At 43.1% G+C, this 20,606-nt stretch overlaps 3 protein-coding genes across 7 annotated transcripts; 2 read left to right on the top strand and 1 right to left on the bottom strand.

Annotated features, from left to right (window-relative positions):
* Positions 1-200: 200 nt before the first annotated feature.
* LOC129595999 (uncharacterized) lies at positions 201-6,493 on the top strand. 4 transcript variants are annotated; one of them, XM_055493145.1, is made up of 4 exons: positions 201-690; positions 4,110-4,831; positions 4,887-5,744; positions 5,978-6,493. In XM_055493145.1, the coding sequence occupies exons 2-4, from the start codon at positions 4,313-4,315 to the stop codon at positions 6,128-6,130; spliced, it is 1,530 nt and encodes a 509-aa protein (XP_055349120.1). In that variant the 5' UTR covers positions 201-690; positions 4,110-4,312; the 3' UTR covers positions 6,131-6,493. The 4 variants fall into 4 exon arrangements, with proteins under 4 accessions (XP_055349120.1, XP_055349121.1, XP_055349123.1 ...); XM_055493146.1 differs by lacking the exon at positions 201-690 and adding an exon at positions 1,024-3,327; XM_055493148.1 differs by lacking the exon at positions 201-690 and adding an exon at positions 3,561-3,587.
* A 539-nt stretch (positions 6,494-7,032) lies between these two features.
* LOC129596039 (uncharacterized) lies at positions 7,033-9,569 on the top strand. Its single transcript, XM_055493194.1, has 3 exons — positions 7,033-8,087; positions 8,234-9,100; positions 9,153-9,569. The coding sequence occupies exons 1-3, from the start codon at positions 7,338-7,340 to the stop codon at positions 9,306-9,308; spliced, it is 1,773 nt and encodes a 590-aa protein (XP_055349169.1). The 5' UTR covers positions 7,033-7,337; the 3' UTR covers positions 9,309-9,569.
* Positions 9,570-13,342: 3,773 nt separating this feature from the next.
* On the bottom strand, positions 13,343-19,255 carry LOC129596022 (uncharacterized). 2 transcript variants are annotated; one of them, XM_055493176.1, is made up of 8 exons: positions 18,980-19,255; positions 18,662-18,801; positions 18,488-18,575; positions 18,278-18,401; positions 15,555-15,733; positions 15,203-15,487; positions 14,580-14,987; positions 13,343-14,295 (listed from the first exon to the last, which is right to left on the bottom strand). In XM_055493176.1, exons 1-8 carry the CDS (start codon positions 19,080-19,082, stop codon positions 13,619-13,621), a joined length of 2,004 nt encoding a protein of 667 aa, XP_055349151.1. In that variant the 5' UTR covers positions 19,083-19,255; the 3' UTR covers positions 13,343-13,618. The 2 variants fall into 2 exon arrangements, with proteins under 2 accessions (XP_055349151.1, XP_055349152.1); XM_055493177.1 differs by having other exon boundaries at positions 18,674-18,801; positions 18,980-19,254.
* Positions 19,256-20,606: the final 1,351 nt, after the last annotated feature.

The following is a 20,606-nucleotide window of genomic DNA, read 5'->3' as shown; positions in this document are numbered from 1 at the left end:
AGTTCGACGATTTGAATAATGCTTATCAGAATGTACGTTTTAATCAGTCTCATGCGAACAATAAAGTACTGTTTTGTTATCACTACCGATCCTGAACTTAGCACTGCATGGCAGAATCATAACTGGCCGGTTTCCTCAAAATACGTACTACTATAAAATTGTTGATTGTATTTGCAAGCGGTTTTCTTGTAGCTAGTGTTCTCGTGTGACTTAATCGACTTGTGGCGGATGGCCGCCTTTCGAGGCAGGAGTAGACCAATTAACTTTTGTTACGCTTTCGCAGGATCAGGTTTCACCGACAGATTCACAAACCAACGTACTACACTACCATTTCATTGCAAGATTTTGACCGTCCTACTGATTAGCACAGAAGATCGCATACGAAGATGTTTTTAATCAGTTTGTTTCAAGCAAACGTTTATGACGAAATACGAATAAATTGGATTTCCCCCAGTAGGATGTATAATTACTTTGCTGCGAGCATTGCTTCCAGATGTACACCAATCAGCAAACCGTTAGAGACGTAAAAAAGTGCCAAATTCCATTGTTCTGTTAGCTTCGAATTGCGGTCTACAGGATGCATAAACTAGCGCTAACTAAATGGGTACTGCGCGGGGCTCCTGATGAAATAATAGAACTGCCATTTGCATCGGTCGCTATTCCGGACGCGTAGGTGGTTTCGCGATTTTGGTAAGTGCAGATCACTCTCCGTGTTTCGATGATGGTGGCCGTGCAGCACGGCGGACTAGTGTCGGGTACGGACGCACTGGGAGGGTCCTCGATAACATACAGCGTACACGGCAGTGTAGCCGTGGTCGGCGAAGCAACTCTGGGGGTACCACCGTACCATCGGCTCCAACTATTGTACCGTAGAAGGTTTTTGCCGAACCGCCCGCGCAAAATGCATTAATCAGGGTGCGGGTGACAGTTACCGAGGCGTCAGTGGTACAGGAAGGCGGTGGGGCTATGAATACGGTCGATACCTCCGTAATAGTATCCGAAACTTCGAAGTCCGCGCAGCTCGCCCCAGTAATAGTCTTCGTAAAGATTACATTGGGCGCCGTGCACTTACCTGGCGTTGGTTGTACTGTATATTGCCGTTTTATGGGGCAGATCCATGTTGACCTTTTCAGCGTGCCAGACACTGACCCGCTGCCGGAGTATCTTTGTAAGGGCGGATGGTAGGTGTAAACTGTGGCACTTTCCTGGGTGTTTTCACCAGTGAATACCAACAGCTGTACGAGTACGTTCGGCCGGCATGGTGCATATGGCAGCCGGCTGCCGATGTTTGGCAGATTGCGGCTTAACCCCGGCTTGACACGAAAATATGCGGAATCGAACAGGTCCGAAGGGAATTCCCGTGCGGCGCATAGTCCAACCTGCAGGTCGTACGATACTAAAAATCGAAAACCAATAAAACATTCTTTTCATGCACGGAAGTCCATGTTAATAAATTTATGCACATAAAAATTAATAACACATATTAGGCACGATGTGGGCGCTTGAAAAGCAGCCACTACACTACAGTTATCGCAAATTCGCAGTCATAAAGGTAATTCATAATTACTTCGAAAAACTAGTTCAATTGATAAATTCTTTAATTATGCGATAAATATGTTTACGTATACGACGCCAGTATTTTGATGTGCACCGCCCATGCCCAATGCACGTATGTAACGTCGTGGGGGGTTCTGGTATGAGGCTGAGCGTAACCCATAAATTTGTATATCTCGCAATACCCTCACACAAGAAATTAACCACCCGGCTTGTATCTGTATGTGTTGATAATAACGTAGTGTAATTTGTTTCATATTTGTTACATCGTTACATATAATTCACAGCGGAAAAAATTTCCGCATTGCGCTAAAATTGCAATGTAAATTTTGTTTTTACAGTAATTTTTCTGCAACAACTTACTTCATGAGAATGTGATTATTCTAATGATTTCAGCAATTAAGTATGTATGCAGATACTTTCAGTAGTGTTGGGGCTGCTGACGACACGTGCAGTGATTAGTAGCATCCTTACAATATCAGCGATATATACGGTCAATTCTTTTATAAGCCGTATTGTAGCGCTCGATTTCGTCATCCACTGGGGTATTTTAAGATATTCATCTTTTAGTTGACGTACGACGTACTGTAAGTGCGTAATAATTATTATAGTTTGCAGTGTAGATAATCGAAAAGTGGTGCGGAGTTGCGGCATGCTGTAGATGTCCTACTTGATTAGCTTGTTTAAGACAGAGAAACCTTTAATAAGTTTCATAGTACGAGTACAAACTATGCACCAGAACAAAAAGGCGTTTACAAAAGAAACACTTCCATGCTATCCTGATCGGGGATCGTACCCATTACACAAATCGCGTTTCCCCGTTGTATTTCCATAGATACTTGCTGTTTAAAGAACTCTTTCGCCTTGCTAAGACGTCCAGAGTTATAACAGCGATCGATAGCACTGATATCGATGTGAATCTGCAAATAAATGTCCTTTCGAACAATTCAACAGTATTTATTTGTGTTTTGTGGAAGAGTTGATTGACCTAGCAAGTACATCGAAAGTGGTAATTGCATTAAAACGATCGCCTGCTAGTTCAGAATGCGCTATGCTGCGTGAAGTACTTACGGGTTTATACTACGATTGTTTTGACAAACGGCGATTGAGAGTTTCGTAGGACAGATGCAAACAGATCAAAGGGTACCTTAGAGTGAGTGTTTCTAAAATGTAATATTTTGAAACAGCAAATCAAGACTGATTTCATTTTTATCCAATGATTTCTTCCATATCTTTCAACAAACTTAAAAGAATTTACGGAACGAAGACAGCCAAAAAATATAAAAGCAATCGAAAGCGTTCCAAATTTTAATCAATATTACGGCAAATGCATCGGAAGATTAACTTAGCGTGTTACGCTTCCGGTATTCGAAGTTAAAAAAATTTTTCTGTTACATGAATATGATAAAGTATCCAGAAACACTGAAGGTTCACTGGTCGCCGCTACTGAATTTGTTATTACCCTACCGCCTGAACACAGTATAATCAATTATCGTCGCAAGTCTGAACGATAGTTTCTACTTCCACGGCGCATCAGCACGAAGGCTCCTGTGGCACAAATACGGTGAACGTATCCGAAATGGTTTCAAGCTCCTCAACGTCCGGACACCTAGCCGTGTCAATTAATTCTGTAATAGTCATATTGGATGCCGTACAGAAGTACTGAGTTGGATTTACGTCGCTGAGTTTCGGCAAAAACCGGTATCGACCTTTCCAGCGTACCGGAGTCTCTTTGCACGGGCGAATGGCCTGTGTATACTATAGCGCGGCATGGTACGTACTGTCAATGTTCGGCAGATTAAAGTCTACTATTTCTCATTATCATTACAGTCTGTTTTCCATTAATATAACCCGTCACTGTTTATTAAACGTTAAAACCATTTCTTTAGACACGTACCTGCATTACGCACAGATATTTCGTTGCCAGCCAATGCAGGAGAAGTTCGAGTTAGATAACTGTTATACGTTCCAGAACTACACGAAAAATTTTAAAGCGAGGGTTAGTCATCCGGAAATGATATACTGCTGAATACGTAAGTAGTCATCGCGCTGTATGCAGTGTGTATTCGTGCTGACCGGCTGACTTCCATAATAATTATCAAATTCACATGTACAGTACTGCCGCACTTGAGTTCCGGCACGTCTCGCTACATCATAGTGAATAATTATTATTCGTTCAACTGGTTTGGTGAGTTTGATCACATGTGAGCGCCGCGGTGGTCCACTAGGCGCATGATTAAACTGTAAGGATTTGCCTGCTAGTCACACCTTGTTTCTTATCGGTCTCGTTGTTTCATCGGCTTGCATGATATTAGCCGATTTGTACAAAGGTATAACGTAAGTCTTTTCCGTGTCTATTGACAGCAGCAGAAAATTGATGTTGAATCACTGACTAACACTAGGCTATGCTGTTATCTGGAGGCGCAGTGGAGCGAACCATTACTCTAGTAATCCATATCGCAGTAGTTTTTAGTTCAGCCGCAGGCTGCCGTGATCGCTTAATGCAGGGTCCCGCCTCAAAATGCATGCTGTAATTTATCAGCCTAACTGTGTAGATGTTCTGGACAAGGATGGTCTATTTCGGCACGGACGCGTGGTGGATGTGGCCTCCGATGGACTGTACATAGACTTCCTATGCCCTGATCGGCGACGAGAGCATGTCTCTTCCTATATTATCTACCGTTCTACCGAAACCCGATTTGTCAAGCCGACGGATCTGCATGCGTCGACGACATCAGAAAAGCCTATAGAAGTGCTAATGCGAGAATCTTTTTCTGGGCGATGGACATGGTTTCCCGTAGAAATTCTCAGTGGGCTTCCAAGCAATATGGCTCATACACCCTGCCAGGTAGCCGTTGTGCAGTGGTGGAATAAAACCAATAACACAACCTGCACAGATATCGTTCCAATTGAACGCCTGCGTTACCGGCTACCCACTGGTTTTTGGGCACTTTTGAATCGAAGCCATGTTGTGCAACTACCGCGTCCATTCGTGTCCACTCGTTCGTGGTTGGGTGGTTCGGCACTGCTGCGCGAAATGGTGAGCTGCGTTGAAAACGGCGATTATTTTAAAGGCAGCCTGCAGATACCCGAAGTTTCCGGCTCGATTTCTACTGAAGAACTACTAAAGCGACTGAACAGCAAGAAGGTCCGTTCCGAGTTAGCACAGTTTTGCGAAGTGTCTTTCGTGGAAATCTTGGAGAGGCAGCTGTCGTATATCGTGTACCGTTATCGAACTGTGGACGATGGAAAGAAAGCCGGAACTCCAAGAGTCGCGGTGAGATCTAAAAAATGCGCGGTTATGTGAAAAATTCTTTTGACGGCTTTTTCAGGCAACACATGGTGAAGAATTCCATCGCAGATTGATTGAACACATTGCTCGTATGCAAACTGACCCGATCCCCACAGATACATTTGGTGCGCTGCCGGTTAAGTTGTGGCAGGAGGTTCTTTCCCATTTGGACACTCTGACGCAGACAAAAGTGCGTGCCGTTTGCCCATTGTGGAATTCCATCCTCGATCTCCCGTTGTTGACAGCGAACATTCTTATCTCGAATTCTGGAAGCGATAAGCAGAAGAGTCTTAGCCGCATAGAGTATGACCTGTTATCACCGATCTATAGGTGCCTGAGCTCAGCCACGCAGCGGATTGTCATAGTCAATCAACGCCGGATGATGGACGTGAATGATTTCTTCGTACTCGTACCTAACATGATACAGTGGACTGTAAAACAAAATTCCGGGGTTCATTTGAAAGCGATCCATTGGGTAAATCTGCAATGCCGGCTCTTAATCCGCAACCGTGCCGATAGTATTGATTACCACGAATGCGTGCTGCATCGCAACACAGCCATGTCAACCGGCCATCTCAGTGTATCCACTATTGGGCTCCCGGATTTCATTGAGTCGTGCCGGAAACTCCCTTGCAAAGCCATTCAATTACACTCTTGCGTTATTAATCTGGAGTGGATGGTTTCGGGTCCACAATTTTCGCAGATCCGATTAATTGTGCCAATTCATATCCCAAGGATGCGACTGGAGACCACATCCGATTTCGACTGCGCAGTGTGGGATGCTCTGGAGGCGGCGCTACCGGCACCTAGTAGCGACGAGCTGCAAATTTTGTCCAAATGGATACAATCGTCCGCTGCTGGAGAATACACATCGACCAATGGCAGACTGCTTTGCTGGGTAAGCCGATGCTGTCATCTCAACGACCGGCATTTAGTGGTTGCACACGCTCCGGAAATCCGTAGTGGCAGTTATCATTATTTTATTACTGTGCTGCGTAACGTAGTGTGACTTATTATTGGTTTTTTATTACTGGTTATTTTGGTTATTTATTTATAGTTTTTTATTTATTTGTTATTGGTTATTTTTATTATTGGTTTTATTATTGTTTTTTATTATTGGTTATTTTGCAGGCTATGTGTGCGATGCATACCGCGGATCCACGTCCGTCATCGCATTACCGTGGAAAAAAATGGTGCGTTGCTGGTCTACAAGATTTGCAACTAGAGAAGCTCTCCCGCTTGACACAGCACTTCTGCATTAAACTGGCGAAATTACGAGGATGATAACTTCTTCAGTACAGCGGCTGGCAGATATGTTTTTACGAAGACTGGTTATGCTGATTTGATTTTGTGGCGATGAGTTTACTCGTACTTACCGCTGACTTTTTCTGTTCCGCTTCGGTGGTCAGTTTATTTCGCAGCATGCAAACATACTCGTCTTGTAACTTTGATTTGCTGGAAACGTTTTTTTTGTCTTATAACATCTTATAACTTTGATTTGCTGGAAACGTTTTCTGATTCATCGATCATTTCTAAGTGCATTGCCTCCTTTTGGCTTTTGCCCGACGCGAATCAGTGGCTCAAATTGGTATCGTAAGGACTTCTGTCATAATCCGGTCAAAGCGAATGAAAAAGCTGGGAAAACTACTTTGTACCTTGGAAGTTTAATGCATTGTGGATATTTCTCGTTGATTCTACAGACTCTGTACTTGTAATTCTTCTGATATTTTCGATACTTCTATTGGAACGATTGGACTTTAATTATTTAAGCGTGTTTCGTAATGAGTTTGTACAGCGTCTCATGTTGACGCCATACAGCATACGTACGTCACTCTAGCCGGAAGTGGACTACCTGGTCCAGTAGTATAATAAGAATAAAACTAACATGTAGACTTCAACATGTGCCCCTGTATGTTGCAGATAGGGCGCTTAACTGACGACGGAAATTCCAAAGTGTAAACGAGTCGTTTGGAGGTAAAAGTGGAACGAAACTGCACTTATGGCGCACGATACAAGAAGGAATGCGTGCCGCGCGTATATCCTGCTAGGCTGCTACACAAAAATTTGACGTTCAAGTTCGTAATCGTATTGTACAAGCCCGGGCTTGAAAACGGGCTTGTATGATACAAGTTGTATTATATGCATGGCATACTACGTTGTACTACTGGCATGTTTATCTGTGAATCAGAACACATACTTGTACGCATCAAGTAGCGCGTTTCACAAGGTTTGGCATTCCAGCCAGCGAAACGAAGCGCGGTGTGCGCGTACCATTTAAGCCGTCAGTGGTTTTGTGTCGCTTGTTTGAAGTTTAACTTGGATGCTTGAATTTGTTGGTTCCATCGGTATTAAAAAAGTACGCATACTCGACTACGGTAGCATCCCCAACTGCCACCAATTTGCAACTTATACCGGAAGAATTCAAATTACACGCCCTGATTATCGTTAGTCGAATAATAATAGGATTGACATTTGTTGCAACTTGCAAGAAATGCCTACTGGAATTTACCAATCCAACACCGCGGACGTCTTGGGCGAAGACGGGCTCTTTCGCTGCGGACGCGTGGTGGACGTGACCGATAACGGTCTATTCGTTGATCTTTTGTGTCCTGAGCGACGACGACAGTTTATTCCTTTCGATCGCATCTACCGTTCCACCGAATCGCGCCGTGTCCACCAAGGGGAATTCCATGGTGGAAGGGCATTTACGAAACCAGTAGAAGTCTTAATGCGGGACTCACCTTCCGGCCCGTGGACGTGGTTCCCCGCGGAAATTGTCAATATAAATCGCGGAATCTGCCACACAGCCTGCCATGTGGCCGTGGTAAGCTGGCGGAATGGAACAAGCTGTTCGGATTTCGTCCCGATTGAACGTGTGCGCTATCGTCTGCCCAGTGAGTTTTGGATGAGACTGGGTCGAACTCACGATGTTCCACTCCCACTCCCGCTGGTGCCTGCTCGTTCGTGGTGGGGGGATTCGGATACACTGCGCGAAATGGTTAACTGCGTCCAAAGCGGGGAGTTCGTTAAGGGTAGTGTGCAGATACCGAAATGCCCTAGCTCGATTTCTGCTGAAAAATTGCTCAAGCAACTGAATCGTACCAAGATGATTTTCGGATCAAGATATTCCTGTGAAGTTTCTTTAGTGGAAATCGTTGATGGACGGCTGGGCTATATCGTGCGTCACACTCGAGCCTGTAATTTAACAGGCGAAAGTAAAGCCGAAAATCCAGTTTTCGAGGTACAGCGGCACGCCGGCACTGGGTGTCTGTAAAATCTCTGGAAAAACAAGGTTTTTGTAGACTGATACAAAACGCGTCATAGGAGAATTTTTCAACGTTACGAACTTGCGAGTTATTGACTAATCAGTGATGGGGGCTCTTGCAGAAATCTCGGGAAGACTTCCATGAACACTTTGAACGCACCATCGATAGAATCAGCCCCGACTTTACTGATTCGGCATCCAGCGATCATTTCGGAGAACTACCAGTGGAGCTGTGGTTGGAAGTCTTCTCCCATTTGGACACCATGACACAGACAGCCCTGCGTGTGGTTTGTCCAGGATGGAATTCTATCCTCGAGTCTCCTACATTAACAGCAAATATTCTTATCACGAACTCGGGGAGCAACAAGAAGAAGAGTTCTGGCCGTCTGGAGTATGACCTGTTGTCACCGATCTTTAAATGTCTTACCGCATCCACGCAGCGCATCGTCGTCGTTAATCAGCGTCGGCTGATGGAAGCCAAGGATTTCTTGCTGAATGTCCCGCAAATGATACACTACGTTGCCGTACGCAACGGAGGAATTCATCTGAAAACCGTCCACTGGGTTAACTTGCAATATCGTTTGGTATTCGGCAATCGTTACGACCATGTAGGTTACAACCAGTGCGTGCTGCATCGCGGTGAATCAACAGAATACGGAAAACTAAGCTTATCTGCTGTTGGTCTTCATGATTTCATTGAGTTATGCCGGGACCTCCCGTGTAAAGCCGTTCAGCTGAATGGTTGTACTGTCCTTCTGGAATGGACCATATTTGGCGGTTCTCCTTCGGAGTTGCGATTACATTTGTTGAATAACAGTCCCAAGGTAAAGGTGAAAACGCTCCCTGATTTCGGCTGCGAAATGTGGGATGTCTTGGAAGCTGCGTTACCGGCACTTAGCAGCGAGCAGTTGGAAACGCTATCCGAGTGGCTGCAGTCTCATACAGCTTTACAGAACGCAGATTCAAAAAGTACCAAAATAATATGCAAGGTGAGTCCGGTTAGTATTAGTTAAATAATTTTTCTTCATATCGTTTTTGCAGGCTTTGTGTGCGACGCAGACAGTGGACCCGCGCTTGTCATCGCACTACCGCGAGAAACAATGGTGCATCGAAGGTCTTCAAAATTTGAAAATGGAAAAGCTCTCCCATCTGACGCAGCACTTCTGTATAAAGCTGGCGAAGCTGCAAGGAATCTAATTTGCGCTGACAGCATTTCAAAGCCATTTTTTATTTCCGATGTACTTATAAGCGTTCCGGTAAACTTACTTTTGTACTGAATTTTGTTGTCATAAATACTGAATTTTTCTGAATGCTGAATTACTGAATACTGAATTTTTTTTTGTACTGAATTTCGTTGTCTTGTCCACTTTACAGTTTCTTGATGATGGTAATAAATGTAAGAAAACTTTTTATCATCTGCAGTGTATCGCCGTTCTGGTTGCCCGACACAATAAACCGTTTGGTGTTGTTAGGGTGTGTGATTAAACTGACGATAGATGCAGACGCTGTACTATTAAATTTGCTTTCCCACCCATTATTATAAATATTTCCGGAACGAAGGAAGCTTCAGATGCCAACACTCACAGTGCATAGCGAACCAAAGTAGTTTTCGAGGGCAGAATTTACTCAGGATAAAACGATATTAGAATTTACTTGTGTGTGTGATAATTCCAACACTACTGCGAACCGCCGCCGCCACTTCAACGATTTTATTCTACCAGAAGAAATCTCTGTCTGTATTTTTTAGCGTATTTTTGCCCGTTTTATGTTTCATGTTGTCGGCAACTGGAACAATTCGTTCCAGAGTTTTTAATTTTTTACCCGTAACATAATACACTGCATAATGCAAACAGACTTGTGGTAGAATTACGCACTTTATAGGCGTTTATTTCTGAAAATACAAAAATATTGACTTACTTCTACCAGGAGTACTTTAAAGTTTCCATTTTTGGACGGTTATCACAAACTAAAAACTTATCACCCTGATCGATTTTCGATTTCAGAATAGCCAGTAATTCATTTCCATCAAGGTTGTGAAAATATTTGTGCCCACAGTAGTACGCGGTCGATACTTCTGTGCATGGAAACGGTCGATGGGATGATATGAAATCTGAATGGTTATAATTGATCACAAAGTAAAGCAATCTGGTTAGATGCATCAGCCAAGTAAACATTTATGTGTCCTCAATGTACACATCTATGTATTTATTCTGCACTTTTTAATATACCTACTGACTATGACCACCGTTTGCAGTAACCACGAAACCTTATCCCGCATTTTATCACGGCATAACCTTTGAATGCCAATCCACTCTGTGTGACCTGCGAGGTCAGCGTGATCACTGGACATGGCGATGGGAGCACAGATTGTGCCAACGTCTTCACCATCGCCCAGAATTTCGACCCGAATGGATGGGATTACAAGGGTCTGCAACGAACTGGGTTATACCGTATGTAATGGTCAGTTGGATGCCTCTCGCCATCGAGATATCACTAGCACCACCACCGCGGCTGCAGATGCGATTTTATATGCCAGTGTCGCTAATTTTGCGCCCTACAGTTACGAAGCACCGGCTGATTCTGGCTGTTTTTGCGGGATATCCGTGAGCCTGCTGTCGATTATTGCCAAACATCTCCATTACCGGTAAAACCGCAGACAAAAAAAAGTTGTACCCCGCAGTGTGTTTGCACGTGTTACAATCACTCTACTGAACTGTCTTTCGCTTATTTTATTCATCTTTTACTTTTAATTACAGCGTACGATTTGATCGGTCGATCACCGGCTTTTTTATAATATATGACAATCCGCTAATCGCATAATAATTAATATGGCTGTTAATGCCGTATGTACTCTGAAGCGTTCAGTTTTTTCAGATAAAAGATTGCGGTTTTTTATCTCAGATACTTGTACTGTAATTTCGTTATTAAAATTTTCTTTTTCATATTCTCCTTTTATGCAAGTTTTTGAAATGGTTGTACTTTTACGCGGGTTTGGGTGACCTTTTATTTAGCTGGACATAAAACCGATCTTTAATTAAGAAATCACGGTGAGCCACAACTTGACACATTCCAAAATAAGTTTACCAAACGTAAGTAAATTTGGTTGGAAACACTTAGAATAATCGATAATGCCCCGTATGATCAGCAAATAGAGTGACGTTGCGTTTTACGCGGCTGCTTAAAACAAGTTAAATTTGCAGCCTTCAGTTCCAAGCGCCTATTTACGATGGCAGCCGTGTTAGTGTGGAGAATACCTCCTACGAAGGACCACCGGCCGACGCTTTAGCGGGTCGTGTAACCCTCAGTGTTGCCCCTCTCTTCGCCTCACCGGATCGCATGCGCCACTTCGACCTCATCCATTCCTTCCTCATTCGCGATTACCAATTAGCAGTCCACTCGCGATATCTAGAATCAACTGGCGGAGTGTCGGAAGCGCTGTTATGGGGAATTATTAAGAGCTTCAAATGGGGATCGTGGATAGGCATTGTGATAACCTGCTTGGTTGCATGCTGCACAATGTGGCTAGTCCAGAGTGCCAATAACTGCATTGCAACCGGTCAGAAGTTGTCTGTGGCGTTTCGGCTCAGTCGGAAACGAATGCGTAATATGAGCTGGGACATGTTTGCCAGTTTTTTCAACCAAGGCAAGCATCTCTCCGACGGAACTAAATTTTAATATGTGACAAAGTTTATTGGTGCGAAAAACTCAGTCAATCTGATTTCAGACGATTTGCTGCCTCCAAAATATCTACACAGCAGTTACTTTGTAGCCTTGTTTTGGACACTGTTCTGCTTGGTGATTTCTTCTGTGATTGTTGCCCGTTTGAATGCCAGACTGACCAGCTCAATACAAACGCCACCTTTCTCAACTGTAAAAGATTTTCTGGAGTCGGATTTCAACCCATTGGTCAATCGCGCTACCAACTTGGTATTGGTAAGAAGCTCATAAATAGGACAAAGGGCATGCTTATTTGAATTATTACTTGCTCTTACTTACAGAATTCAGCTGAACTGAAATCAGCCATTAACCGTAGCATTCTGTATACTGCTTCGAATTCAGCAAGGGATTTGATGCGCTACGGAAATAATATTTCGCAGACGGAAAAAATCACCATAATCTGCGCCATGGACGAAATTCCGGACTGCCAGAACGCTAGTTTTGCACGCGCTGCGCGGATTGGTATCTTCAACTTTGTATCGACATATCAATTGAAAAGGCATTCCCCGTTGTACAAGCCGTTTTCGAAGATGTAAGTAATAATTTCAAGTCAGTTGAGATTCCAGATAAAATGAGTATCCAAATAGATAAACGTTTCGTAGAATGCTGAGAATGTTCCAACAAGGAATTGTACAAAGAGAAGCAGCGGTGCACAAAACCATTACGTTCAACGCACAAAGGATCCGCGAGCGGAAAGTACAATGGGAATCACAAGCGGCCCCAGTGGGGATCCCGGCCACTGGTGCTGTATTCGGCTTTTTGCTCATTGGTTTCGCGTTGTCGATTATGGCTTTTGCCGTGGAGCACCACTTGCATAATAGAACATGCCAGTGATGGAGGCGAAGTTTGTCAAGATTGGTGAAGCCGGCTTCTTCCAAGTCAAACAGGGTTGCTGGTGCTAGGCCACATACAGTAGCGAGTTCCGCCAACGGTCCAGCGGCGGCTATTGCGGTTGGAGGTCCAACAGAATGATCATTCGGTGCGGCCGCGGCGTTGGTCTCTATAACATCTTCCATGCGTGATGGTGGAATGCTGTTATGGGCATCCAGGCGGGCCAGAAGGACGCCAGTATCATCCAACCCAGCGTCACGACATGCCTGCTTGAGCTGCGGAACCTTCAGCTTCTTCAGTTCATTCTTTGAAACCATGATTGTCGGCGATTGTCGAGAAAAGGTCACAATTTATTGCACAAATAAGTATGCTAGAGCAAAAAATTTGTTACTGCTGCAAAGCTATGAGAATCTGCTGCTAAGAGCTAAAATGATTGCTAAAAGCTAAAATTTTCTTCAGATAGCTGCGAAGGCATTAACAACGGCTGTGCAGCCGGTTGTTTATATACCTCATCCAGAGCTGACCGCTGGCCAATCTCCAAAAGGGAGGGCTTAAGTTGTGCCGCAAGCCAATAATGAGGAGATTCTCTTTTGGGGGAATCTTGTCTTTTTGATCAATATTAAAAGATTACTTCAATCACTGATGCACTGAACCAGAATGCCAGGACAGCCATTAGTCTCATTTTATTTGCTGCCGCTTGATAGTAATTAAATATATTTATCTTGCTATCTGTATCGAGAGAATTACCGTATTAAGTGCTAGAAAGGCTAAGAAACCGCGAGTGTTCCGTACAGGACCGTACTGACCAAATACTAATTCAGCAAATTTAACTGGACTGCAACAATGGAATCCACAGAAAGTCAGTAACTTTTCACTGAGTTACTACAACATGGTAGTGTATTATGACATAATAAAGAAAAGTAGTATAAACGGTTCTAAAAGAATAGATTTAAATTAAATCAGCTGTGAATGAGAAATTCCGCCATCTCGTCCTTTGAACAGGAGCATCGCAGCGAACGCACAGCGTTATCCCATGAAGTGTTTTGAAACGAATACCAGAGATATCCCTTCCTTGTTGGGGATAAAGTATCTGTAGCTCCCGCATAGTTTACTTCACTGTAAATCGTCAGAGCGCACCCCAAAGATACCTTAGCGGAACTGAATTTGTTTTGGGAAGCCTCGTGTAGAACACTTTCCGTTCCTGCAAGGACAGGTGTCTCTCTTTTTGTATAATTGGCCTCATACCATAAAATCGCGCACACTTTGTACGATGACTTGGGTATGGTTGGAGGACACTTATCCAGGAATCCGCTTGACTGCCAGTAACATCCGTTATCATCGCATAGATACAGGAATCCGTTGTCGTACAGTCGCAGTTCAGGCTTCAGCTGGCTGGATCCATAAGTGTCGGACCACCAGATATACGAGCCGTCCGCCGCATGTGCAGCTAAGTTACCGGTCCCATGCAGGGTTATACGGCTTATTGCGTTCCGGGCTACTGCTCTGAACGCTTGCCGATTATCACATCTGCGCCATACCACAATGGCTTTTTCCTCGTGCACTGCCAGGCTAAATTCCTCGTTTGGCGAGAGGTATGTGGATGATAGGTCCAAATCTTCTCCGGCTTTGATGATTACTGTTCATGAGATGTTATTGTTAGTTTCTCAGGTAACAACAAGTAACAACAATGTTAACTAGAGAAAACGAATCAGTGAGTATGTAACGATGATGCTGATTGCCAGCTATTTTATACAGTAATTTATTCATATGGCCATCGTGGGTTTTTATTGCCAAAAACTCTAAAGTTAAGTGTTGGCCACTAAAGAATTGCAACTACGGGTCACCGGCGGCAGACGAAATCAAGTTTAAATTTCAACATTAAGTTTTGCAACTGGAATACGGGTTGCATCGTGCACATACCTCTATAATTATAAGCTACGAGTGGAAAATAGTTGGTAGTTCGGTTGCAGCCGTTGTTGAGTTGACCGCTAGAGCGCCAATAACATCCAACTGCGTAGTTGCATAAATAGAAATATCCCGCATCCGATACAAACAGCTCGGAGCTTCGGTAGCTCCATGTTCCTGAACCCCAATACTGGAGCGGTTGCGCCTCCTCTGCAGTTGATGCTTCGATTTGAAATTGCCCATTCTCATCAAGCTCTGCTTTGACCTTTGGAAAACCCCATGTGAAGGTAGCAAAGACCGGTTTTCCGTCACATTCACGGTACATTACTAGGTTTTTGTCGGACTGAAGAATTAATCTGTGAGTTTTTAAGGGGGAAAAGTAGTCCTTGCCGGTTTCGAAACCTTCGCTAGTTCGCAAAGCCACTAAAAATATATAACATCGAAGTTTGATTTCTTATTTATTTTGATTTTTATTCGGTAACACTATTAAATTATTTTAATATTTGAAATCGCGCAGAAAGTTCTGTTCAGTCTGCGAAGAATTCTGACCGTCACGCGCATTGCACCTGTTGTAAACATACTCGTGCAGCAACCACCTTGACGCTTTTGACGTCGTTAAAAGCTAAACTGTATTTTACCTTTTGAGCACATCGTATTTTCCAGTGAATATTTTGTCCAATTAGTTGCCTGGAATTCTGATTCGCTTAAGCAACCATACGCGATCTTGATTTTCACAACATCAAGAAAACTTAGGCCATATTTCTGTCCAATGCATTGCGCCGGTTTTTTAGTGGGGATTATGGTCGGTTTCGTTTTGTCTTTTGCAGCAGCAAAAACTGGATAATGCATAATTGATGCGTAATCATAAGGTAGGCCAAAAGTGCGAGTATTTCGCACCCGAATATCAAAATTGTGTCGGTTGCCTGCATGCAGATGATCAGGTTAGAAACAACTGTCGAAATTGTTTTCCAATTTCCAGATAATGCATACCTTGTAGTATATTGTCGTAATTTATGCTAATGTGCTGGTCACGATCGGGACGACTCATTTCGTGTAAGAAACCTAGCGCATGCATCGCTTCGTGCTGAATGTCGCCCGGGTCCATAGCACACGCAGGAGAGAGCCGAAGCTGCTGTCCGCCTCCCTGACGCCCAAAATGAGACGAGCACCTGCGAAATCAAAGATCGCAGGTTGGTTGTGAAATAATTTCGGCATTCCGATACTTTCTGACAGGATGGGGGTAACTGCGTAACGTATTTTACATAACACAGCTCTCTTCTCCTATCTGGATCATATTAAGGCCTTGTCCCGAATTCAAAGCGAATCTCGCTATGGTACGGTTGCTCAACCGCACGAGGTGGCTGTATGCAGTGGCCACGCCTACAGATACGGTACGCAAAGCCACCTCGCGAGGTGGAGTTGCTGTATCGCAACGAGATTCGCTTTGAATTCGGGACGAGGCCTAAGTATTGATACGCGTACGCACTTTTTTATTATTTTTTTATGGCGTTTGCCGAATAAACTGATGCAGTTCTCTTCCATGTGCTTTGGGCATTTTTTTCGAGGATAAACTCAGTGATTTAAATGAGAAAAATTACGGAGAAGTGAAAGCGAACTATTCTGTCGAGGCTATTATCTAGGTTTGGGAAACCGATTACTCCTACGATTAGTACGCCTATCGGGCCATCGGCGTACCAGTAAACAGTAATCGGCAATATTTTATGTGTCGAACAAACCACGAAGCAGTCTATGGTCTTTGACTGATGTTTTCAATTATTATAAAATTACGTTGTACCACAGGTGAAATAAAAAACACTTCGTGGCATTTCCTCGCGGAAATAATTCCGTCGGTCGTGGTATTTATCGAGAATACATGAGACTTTCTATAGTCTATAATTATACGACTTGTTTCTGAACAGTGTACGGGAGTCAGTAACCAAATTGTGACACGCAACTGTTTTGCAACAATTTTGGAGGGTAGTTAAGTATTATACAATGTACGACGAGAGCATACTATTTACGAAGCAGTCCATTCTTATTTCTTGAATCAATTGTCGATTTTGTTTGCCATACTGCTGGGCCGCTGGCAAAATTTTGCCAGCTGTCTAGCAGCAACGTAGCTGAAGTGCGCGTGCGGTGGCCCATGGAGCACGCTACTGGAATGAAAATCTTCGAAATTCGTAATTTTGTAAATTTTAGTGTTAAATTCTTTTATATAAGTTTAAAAAATACAAAATAACGCATACCGTTAGGCAAAAAAACTGATTCTCAGTTTTTTTTTTATTTCTGGGTTATTCACTGTGAGCCTTTGCTGTTAACATAAGTACCTGTCTATGGAAGACTCATTCGAGATTTCTCATAGGCGGGCTATGCTGAGCACGTATGCTCTGCGTCCCAAACCTTGAGACCAAACCAGAAAATCAGTTATTCTTCCTAATAGTATATATTATTTTATCTTTTTAAGCGCATATAAAAAATTCAGCACGCAAAATAACAAAATTACGAATTTTTGAAGATTTTCATTCCAGCAGCGTGCTGCTGGAATGAGAATGTGCTCATTCTACCACCCATTTCCTGCCTGAAATGTTGAAATTAGCCCCTTAGGTGTGGATCGAACCAAAACTTAAAAAATTTGATATTTTGAAAAAACCCGTAACAGGTGCACTGTAACTGATGCAATCGCAAACAGGCGACGGTTTAATGCAGTTTCTCACGGCTGGTTGTTTCTCTCGGACTTGCAAGATAACTCCTTACTCTTGTGGCTCGATCAGTCACTGTCTAAAACAAACCAACTTCAAAGATTTAGAACATGCTGCTTTCTGTGACAACCTTTGTCGCTGCCAAGAATTTTCAATACATGCGGAATCACGCTTATGAAACGTTTAAGTTCATTTTGAATAAGTGATAAGAATGCAAAACCGATTTTGTACGTTTTACTCCACAGCCGCCTCCTTCAGTTTTTGTAGTGCTCGGGAACCGGCAATCAGTATTTTCCCTTGACCGGTTTCAACTGAAAAGGCAAATTCTAAATCAGAAAATTTGCTAAATTTCTGATTTTGTATCTTTGTGCATGTATGCGTTAAATGTTTTTGGCTTTTGCGTTAAACGTAAGTGCTAATATCCTTACAAAGTCCATGCTTGGGTGATTCAGCAAAATTGAATGAGTCGATAACACTCAAAGCTAGCGTTCAATTCGATGGAGTCTGGAACGCAACCAGCGGTCAGCGGCTTACTTAAGTAACTAAACCAACTGTGGATGGTTGCACAGTTACACTGCCAGCAATGCTAAACTACCCTCTTAAAAAGTATTAACCATTCAAAAACAAGCCGTATATACTTAGTCCTTGTATGCATAACGTATACAGTATCTTTATGTATGGATGACTCACTGCGCTCAGCAGGGTTTTGCCCTCCGGAAAATACTAAACCACTCCCCTAAAATGGGCGAATCAAAGGCGTGTAACATTTTGGTTACAAATCTCCATAGACAAACCAAAAACAAGACGTTAACACTATTCCTATGCGAAGACTAGTCTTCTTCTTTTCATACATAGTGTTAAGTCTGCATCTGTGTGCAGACCGACGTAATATACAGCAGTCTATGGTTAACGGCGACATGGCAGGTTCACCGTGTCGAGATCAGCATGAAACTTGGCTGTACAGATAACGCGCAAAAACGTGCTGTATTGCTTCGAGACAGTACGGTGGCTTACTCTGTATGCCGCAAGAATCGCACGAAATCCCGATGGTGGACGCGAGGAACGAATGTTACGCAGTGTCCGGTGGCGTTGGACATTTTCTGGAGGCTAGTCAAGATGGTTAGTCTTTCTTCTGCAGCTGAAAAGTTTAAAACATCCAGTTAGGCACTTCAATTAGTTACCTTCTTCAGTAATTTTAAGCAGCGTTCGGAAATGACTACTGACTGAACGATGGGGCGATTACAAAAGGTACGATTCCACCGGACCATCGCGAATATGAAGTATCGAAAAAGTTGTTTCCCGTATCTGCTGTCTGTAAAAATAATGGTACAGGCCTGCACAAAACAGTTTAAATCAAAATGAACAAATGAACAAAATTAATCAGTAATTCACGGTTACGGTGAAACTGACGTCCGTTTCGCTTTCGGTTAGGTCGATGCCCAGGATGTCATCCTCAAATTTTAGTTCAGCGGAAGGGTCATTAGTTGGCTTTCCGGCATATCGGTCCAAAATTTCTGGGGATATGTAGGATTCCCAATCTACACAACATTGAACACATTAAACAAAGAAATTAAACAAACAGTGGCACGGTTTAGTTTAACTTTTTACTTGGATTCTATCTTTACTTTGTTTTGTGCATCGATATAAAATTTATAACTGTATACACAGGCACAAGTTGGAACAATGTAGTTTTTCATCTAGACATCCGGTACATACCAGCAGGTAGCTCAGAAACAACGAATCCAGTGGGCCACGACAGGACGATGAAAACGGTCCAGATACACGACCAGTTTAGAACATTCCGCCAGACAACCAGCATGGTACAGTACCAATGGTTGCAGTTAAAAAATTAAATAATCAGCCTGAACAAAGTATATCAATGGTTTTGGTTGGGATTTTAGCCTCCAGAAGACAGCTTACCGTATGACTTGTTCTAACTAGCAGACTACAGGAAAGCAAACGTGACGGCAATCAGGTAAGATTTCCGGTGAGATTGACATAAAACCGATGCTTATCCGTGGTCTGGCTTTCGTTTTTCTACTGCCGGTCTCAGATACCGTCAGAGTAGCAGTTGCGCTTGTACTGCAGTGTACGCAGTTTTACCGCCCTTTGTACGCATGATCATGAATCATGACAAACTGCAATCTTGTGACGAACATCACGGTTAATAAGTCTATTGGTTACATGTACAGGCGCAGTCGTGCGCCTCTTGTGACTGTGTAATACCGAAAGAAAATGAACAGCCTGCCGCCGGTAGAGGGTTTATGGTTCACCGGAAGTCGTCTAATTACAAGCCAACAAAAGACTGTCCGAACCATTGTTAAGCTTCGGCGCCGGTGACCCGATATTTCCCAACAACCGATTACCCTGATTTTATGTTCCCCATTTCTCCCGACGAATTGTGCCAAGAGAAGCACCGGGGCACAAAACCATCGCGTTCCAGGCAGAGATGGTCCGAGAGCGAAGGTATAATGGGGAATCACAAGCGGACCGGTGGGATTCCTGCCACAAGCGCTGTTGGCGGCGTTCTGTTCATTAGGGCCGCTTTGACAGTCATTCCTTGTGCAAATAAGCACTAAGAATTTAGGTATTAGAAAAAGCCAGGTCGTCATAATAATAATTTAAAGAGCCTACAGCTGATTTTGAGAACCGTCCTACGCCAAAATAAACGATAGTATTATTCCGTAAATTTTCAACAGTTAGACAAGCAACACAACGACATATCTGTACAGGGCTTGTTACGTTGATTAGTTCAAAAATTAAAAATTAACGTGATTGATAAAGAGCCTAAGATATTGCTTTGCAGTGATCATCACATACAGAGAGTACTTAGTCGTAACTCGTAACTAGTTAACTTTTTCCCCACCCCGTATTGCTAGTTGTTGTTTAATTCGTGCTTCTACTAGGGATGGCAAAAACTTGAGTTTTCTACTTGACTTTCGACTCGGTTTTTTCGACAAGTAAAAATTTTCAAAATACTTAGAAATTCAAGTCAACTTTCAATACTTAACTTGGGAGTCCAAACCAAGTTATTAACTTGAAGTCGACTTCAAACCGACTTGAGTCGATTTGCAAATTTTCTTTACTGTACGTGCTAATATTAATGTGCTTACTCGATAACAGTCAGCCGGTCATATCTTTTTACCCTAGTGCGCGGTCCAGCATCGATAGATGCACAGATATCAATATAATTGCCGGTGCTGCCGCGCGCAATAGGGCAAAAAAGTCGCAAAGGTGATCGAGAAGACAGTAATCTTAACAAAATATTTTGAGCTTTATCGGTTTGCTTGAATATTTTCGAATTATTATAAAAAAAATCTCAAGTCGACTTGAAGCAGAACTT

This window comes from Paramacrobiotus metropolitanus, unplaced genomic scaffold, assembly GCF_019649055.1.
Source record: "Paramacrobiotus metropolitanus isolate TYO unplaced genomic scaffold, Prichtersi_v1.0 Parri_scaffold0000085, whole genome shotgun sequence".
In the NCBI taxonomy this organism is placed as follows: Eukaryota; Metazoa; Tardigrada; class Eutardigrada; order Parachela; family Macrobiotidae; genus Paramacrobiotus; species Paramacrobiotus metropolitanus.
This window is presented reverse-complemented; position numbering and strand designations above follow the sequence as displayed.

Excerpts from the sequence above, each read along its gene's own strand:
- LOC129595999 (XM_055493144.1), top strand. The coding sequence starts at position 4,076 with ATGCATGCTGTAATTTATCAGCCTAACTGTGTAGATGTTCTGGACAAG. Across the intron at positions 4,832-4,886 it reads CCGGAACTCCAAGAGTCGCG|GCAACACATGGTGAAGAATT; the intron begins GTGAGATCTAAA and ends CGGCTTTTTCAG. Across the intron at positions 5,745-5,977 it reads ATGGCAGACTGCTTTGCTGG|GCTATGTGTGCGATGCATAC; the intron begins GTAAGCCGATGC and ends GTTATTTTGCAG.
- LOC129596039 (XM_055493194.1), top strand. The coding sequence starts at position 7,338 with ATGCCTACTGGAATTTACCAATCCAACACCGCGGACGTCTTGGGCGAA. Across the intron at positions 8,088-8,233 it reads CCGAAAATCCAGTTTTCGAG|AAATCTCGGGAAGACTTCCA; the intron begins GTACAGCGGCAC and ends GGGCTCTTGCAG. Across the intron at positions 9,101-9,152 it reads GTACCAAAATAATATGCAAG|GCTTTGTGTGCGACGCAGAC; the intron begins GTGAGTCCGGTT and ends TCGTTTTTGCAG.
- LOC129596022 (XM_055493176.1), bottom strand. The coding sequence starts at position 19,082 with ATGCTGGTTGTCTGGCGGAATGTTCTAAACTGGTCGTGTATCTGGACC. Across the intron at positions 18,402-18,487 it reads TGTAATCGCCCCATCGTTCA|CTGCAGAAGAAAGACTAACC; the intron begins GTCAGTAGTCAT and ends TAAACTTTTCAG. Across the intron at positions 15,734-18,277 it reads CGATTCTTGCGGCATACAGA|GTGCTCGTCTCATTTTGGGC; the intron begins GTAAGCCACCGT and ends TTGATTTCGCAG.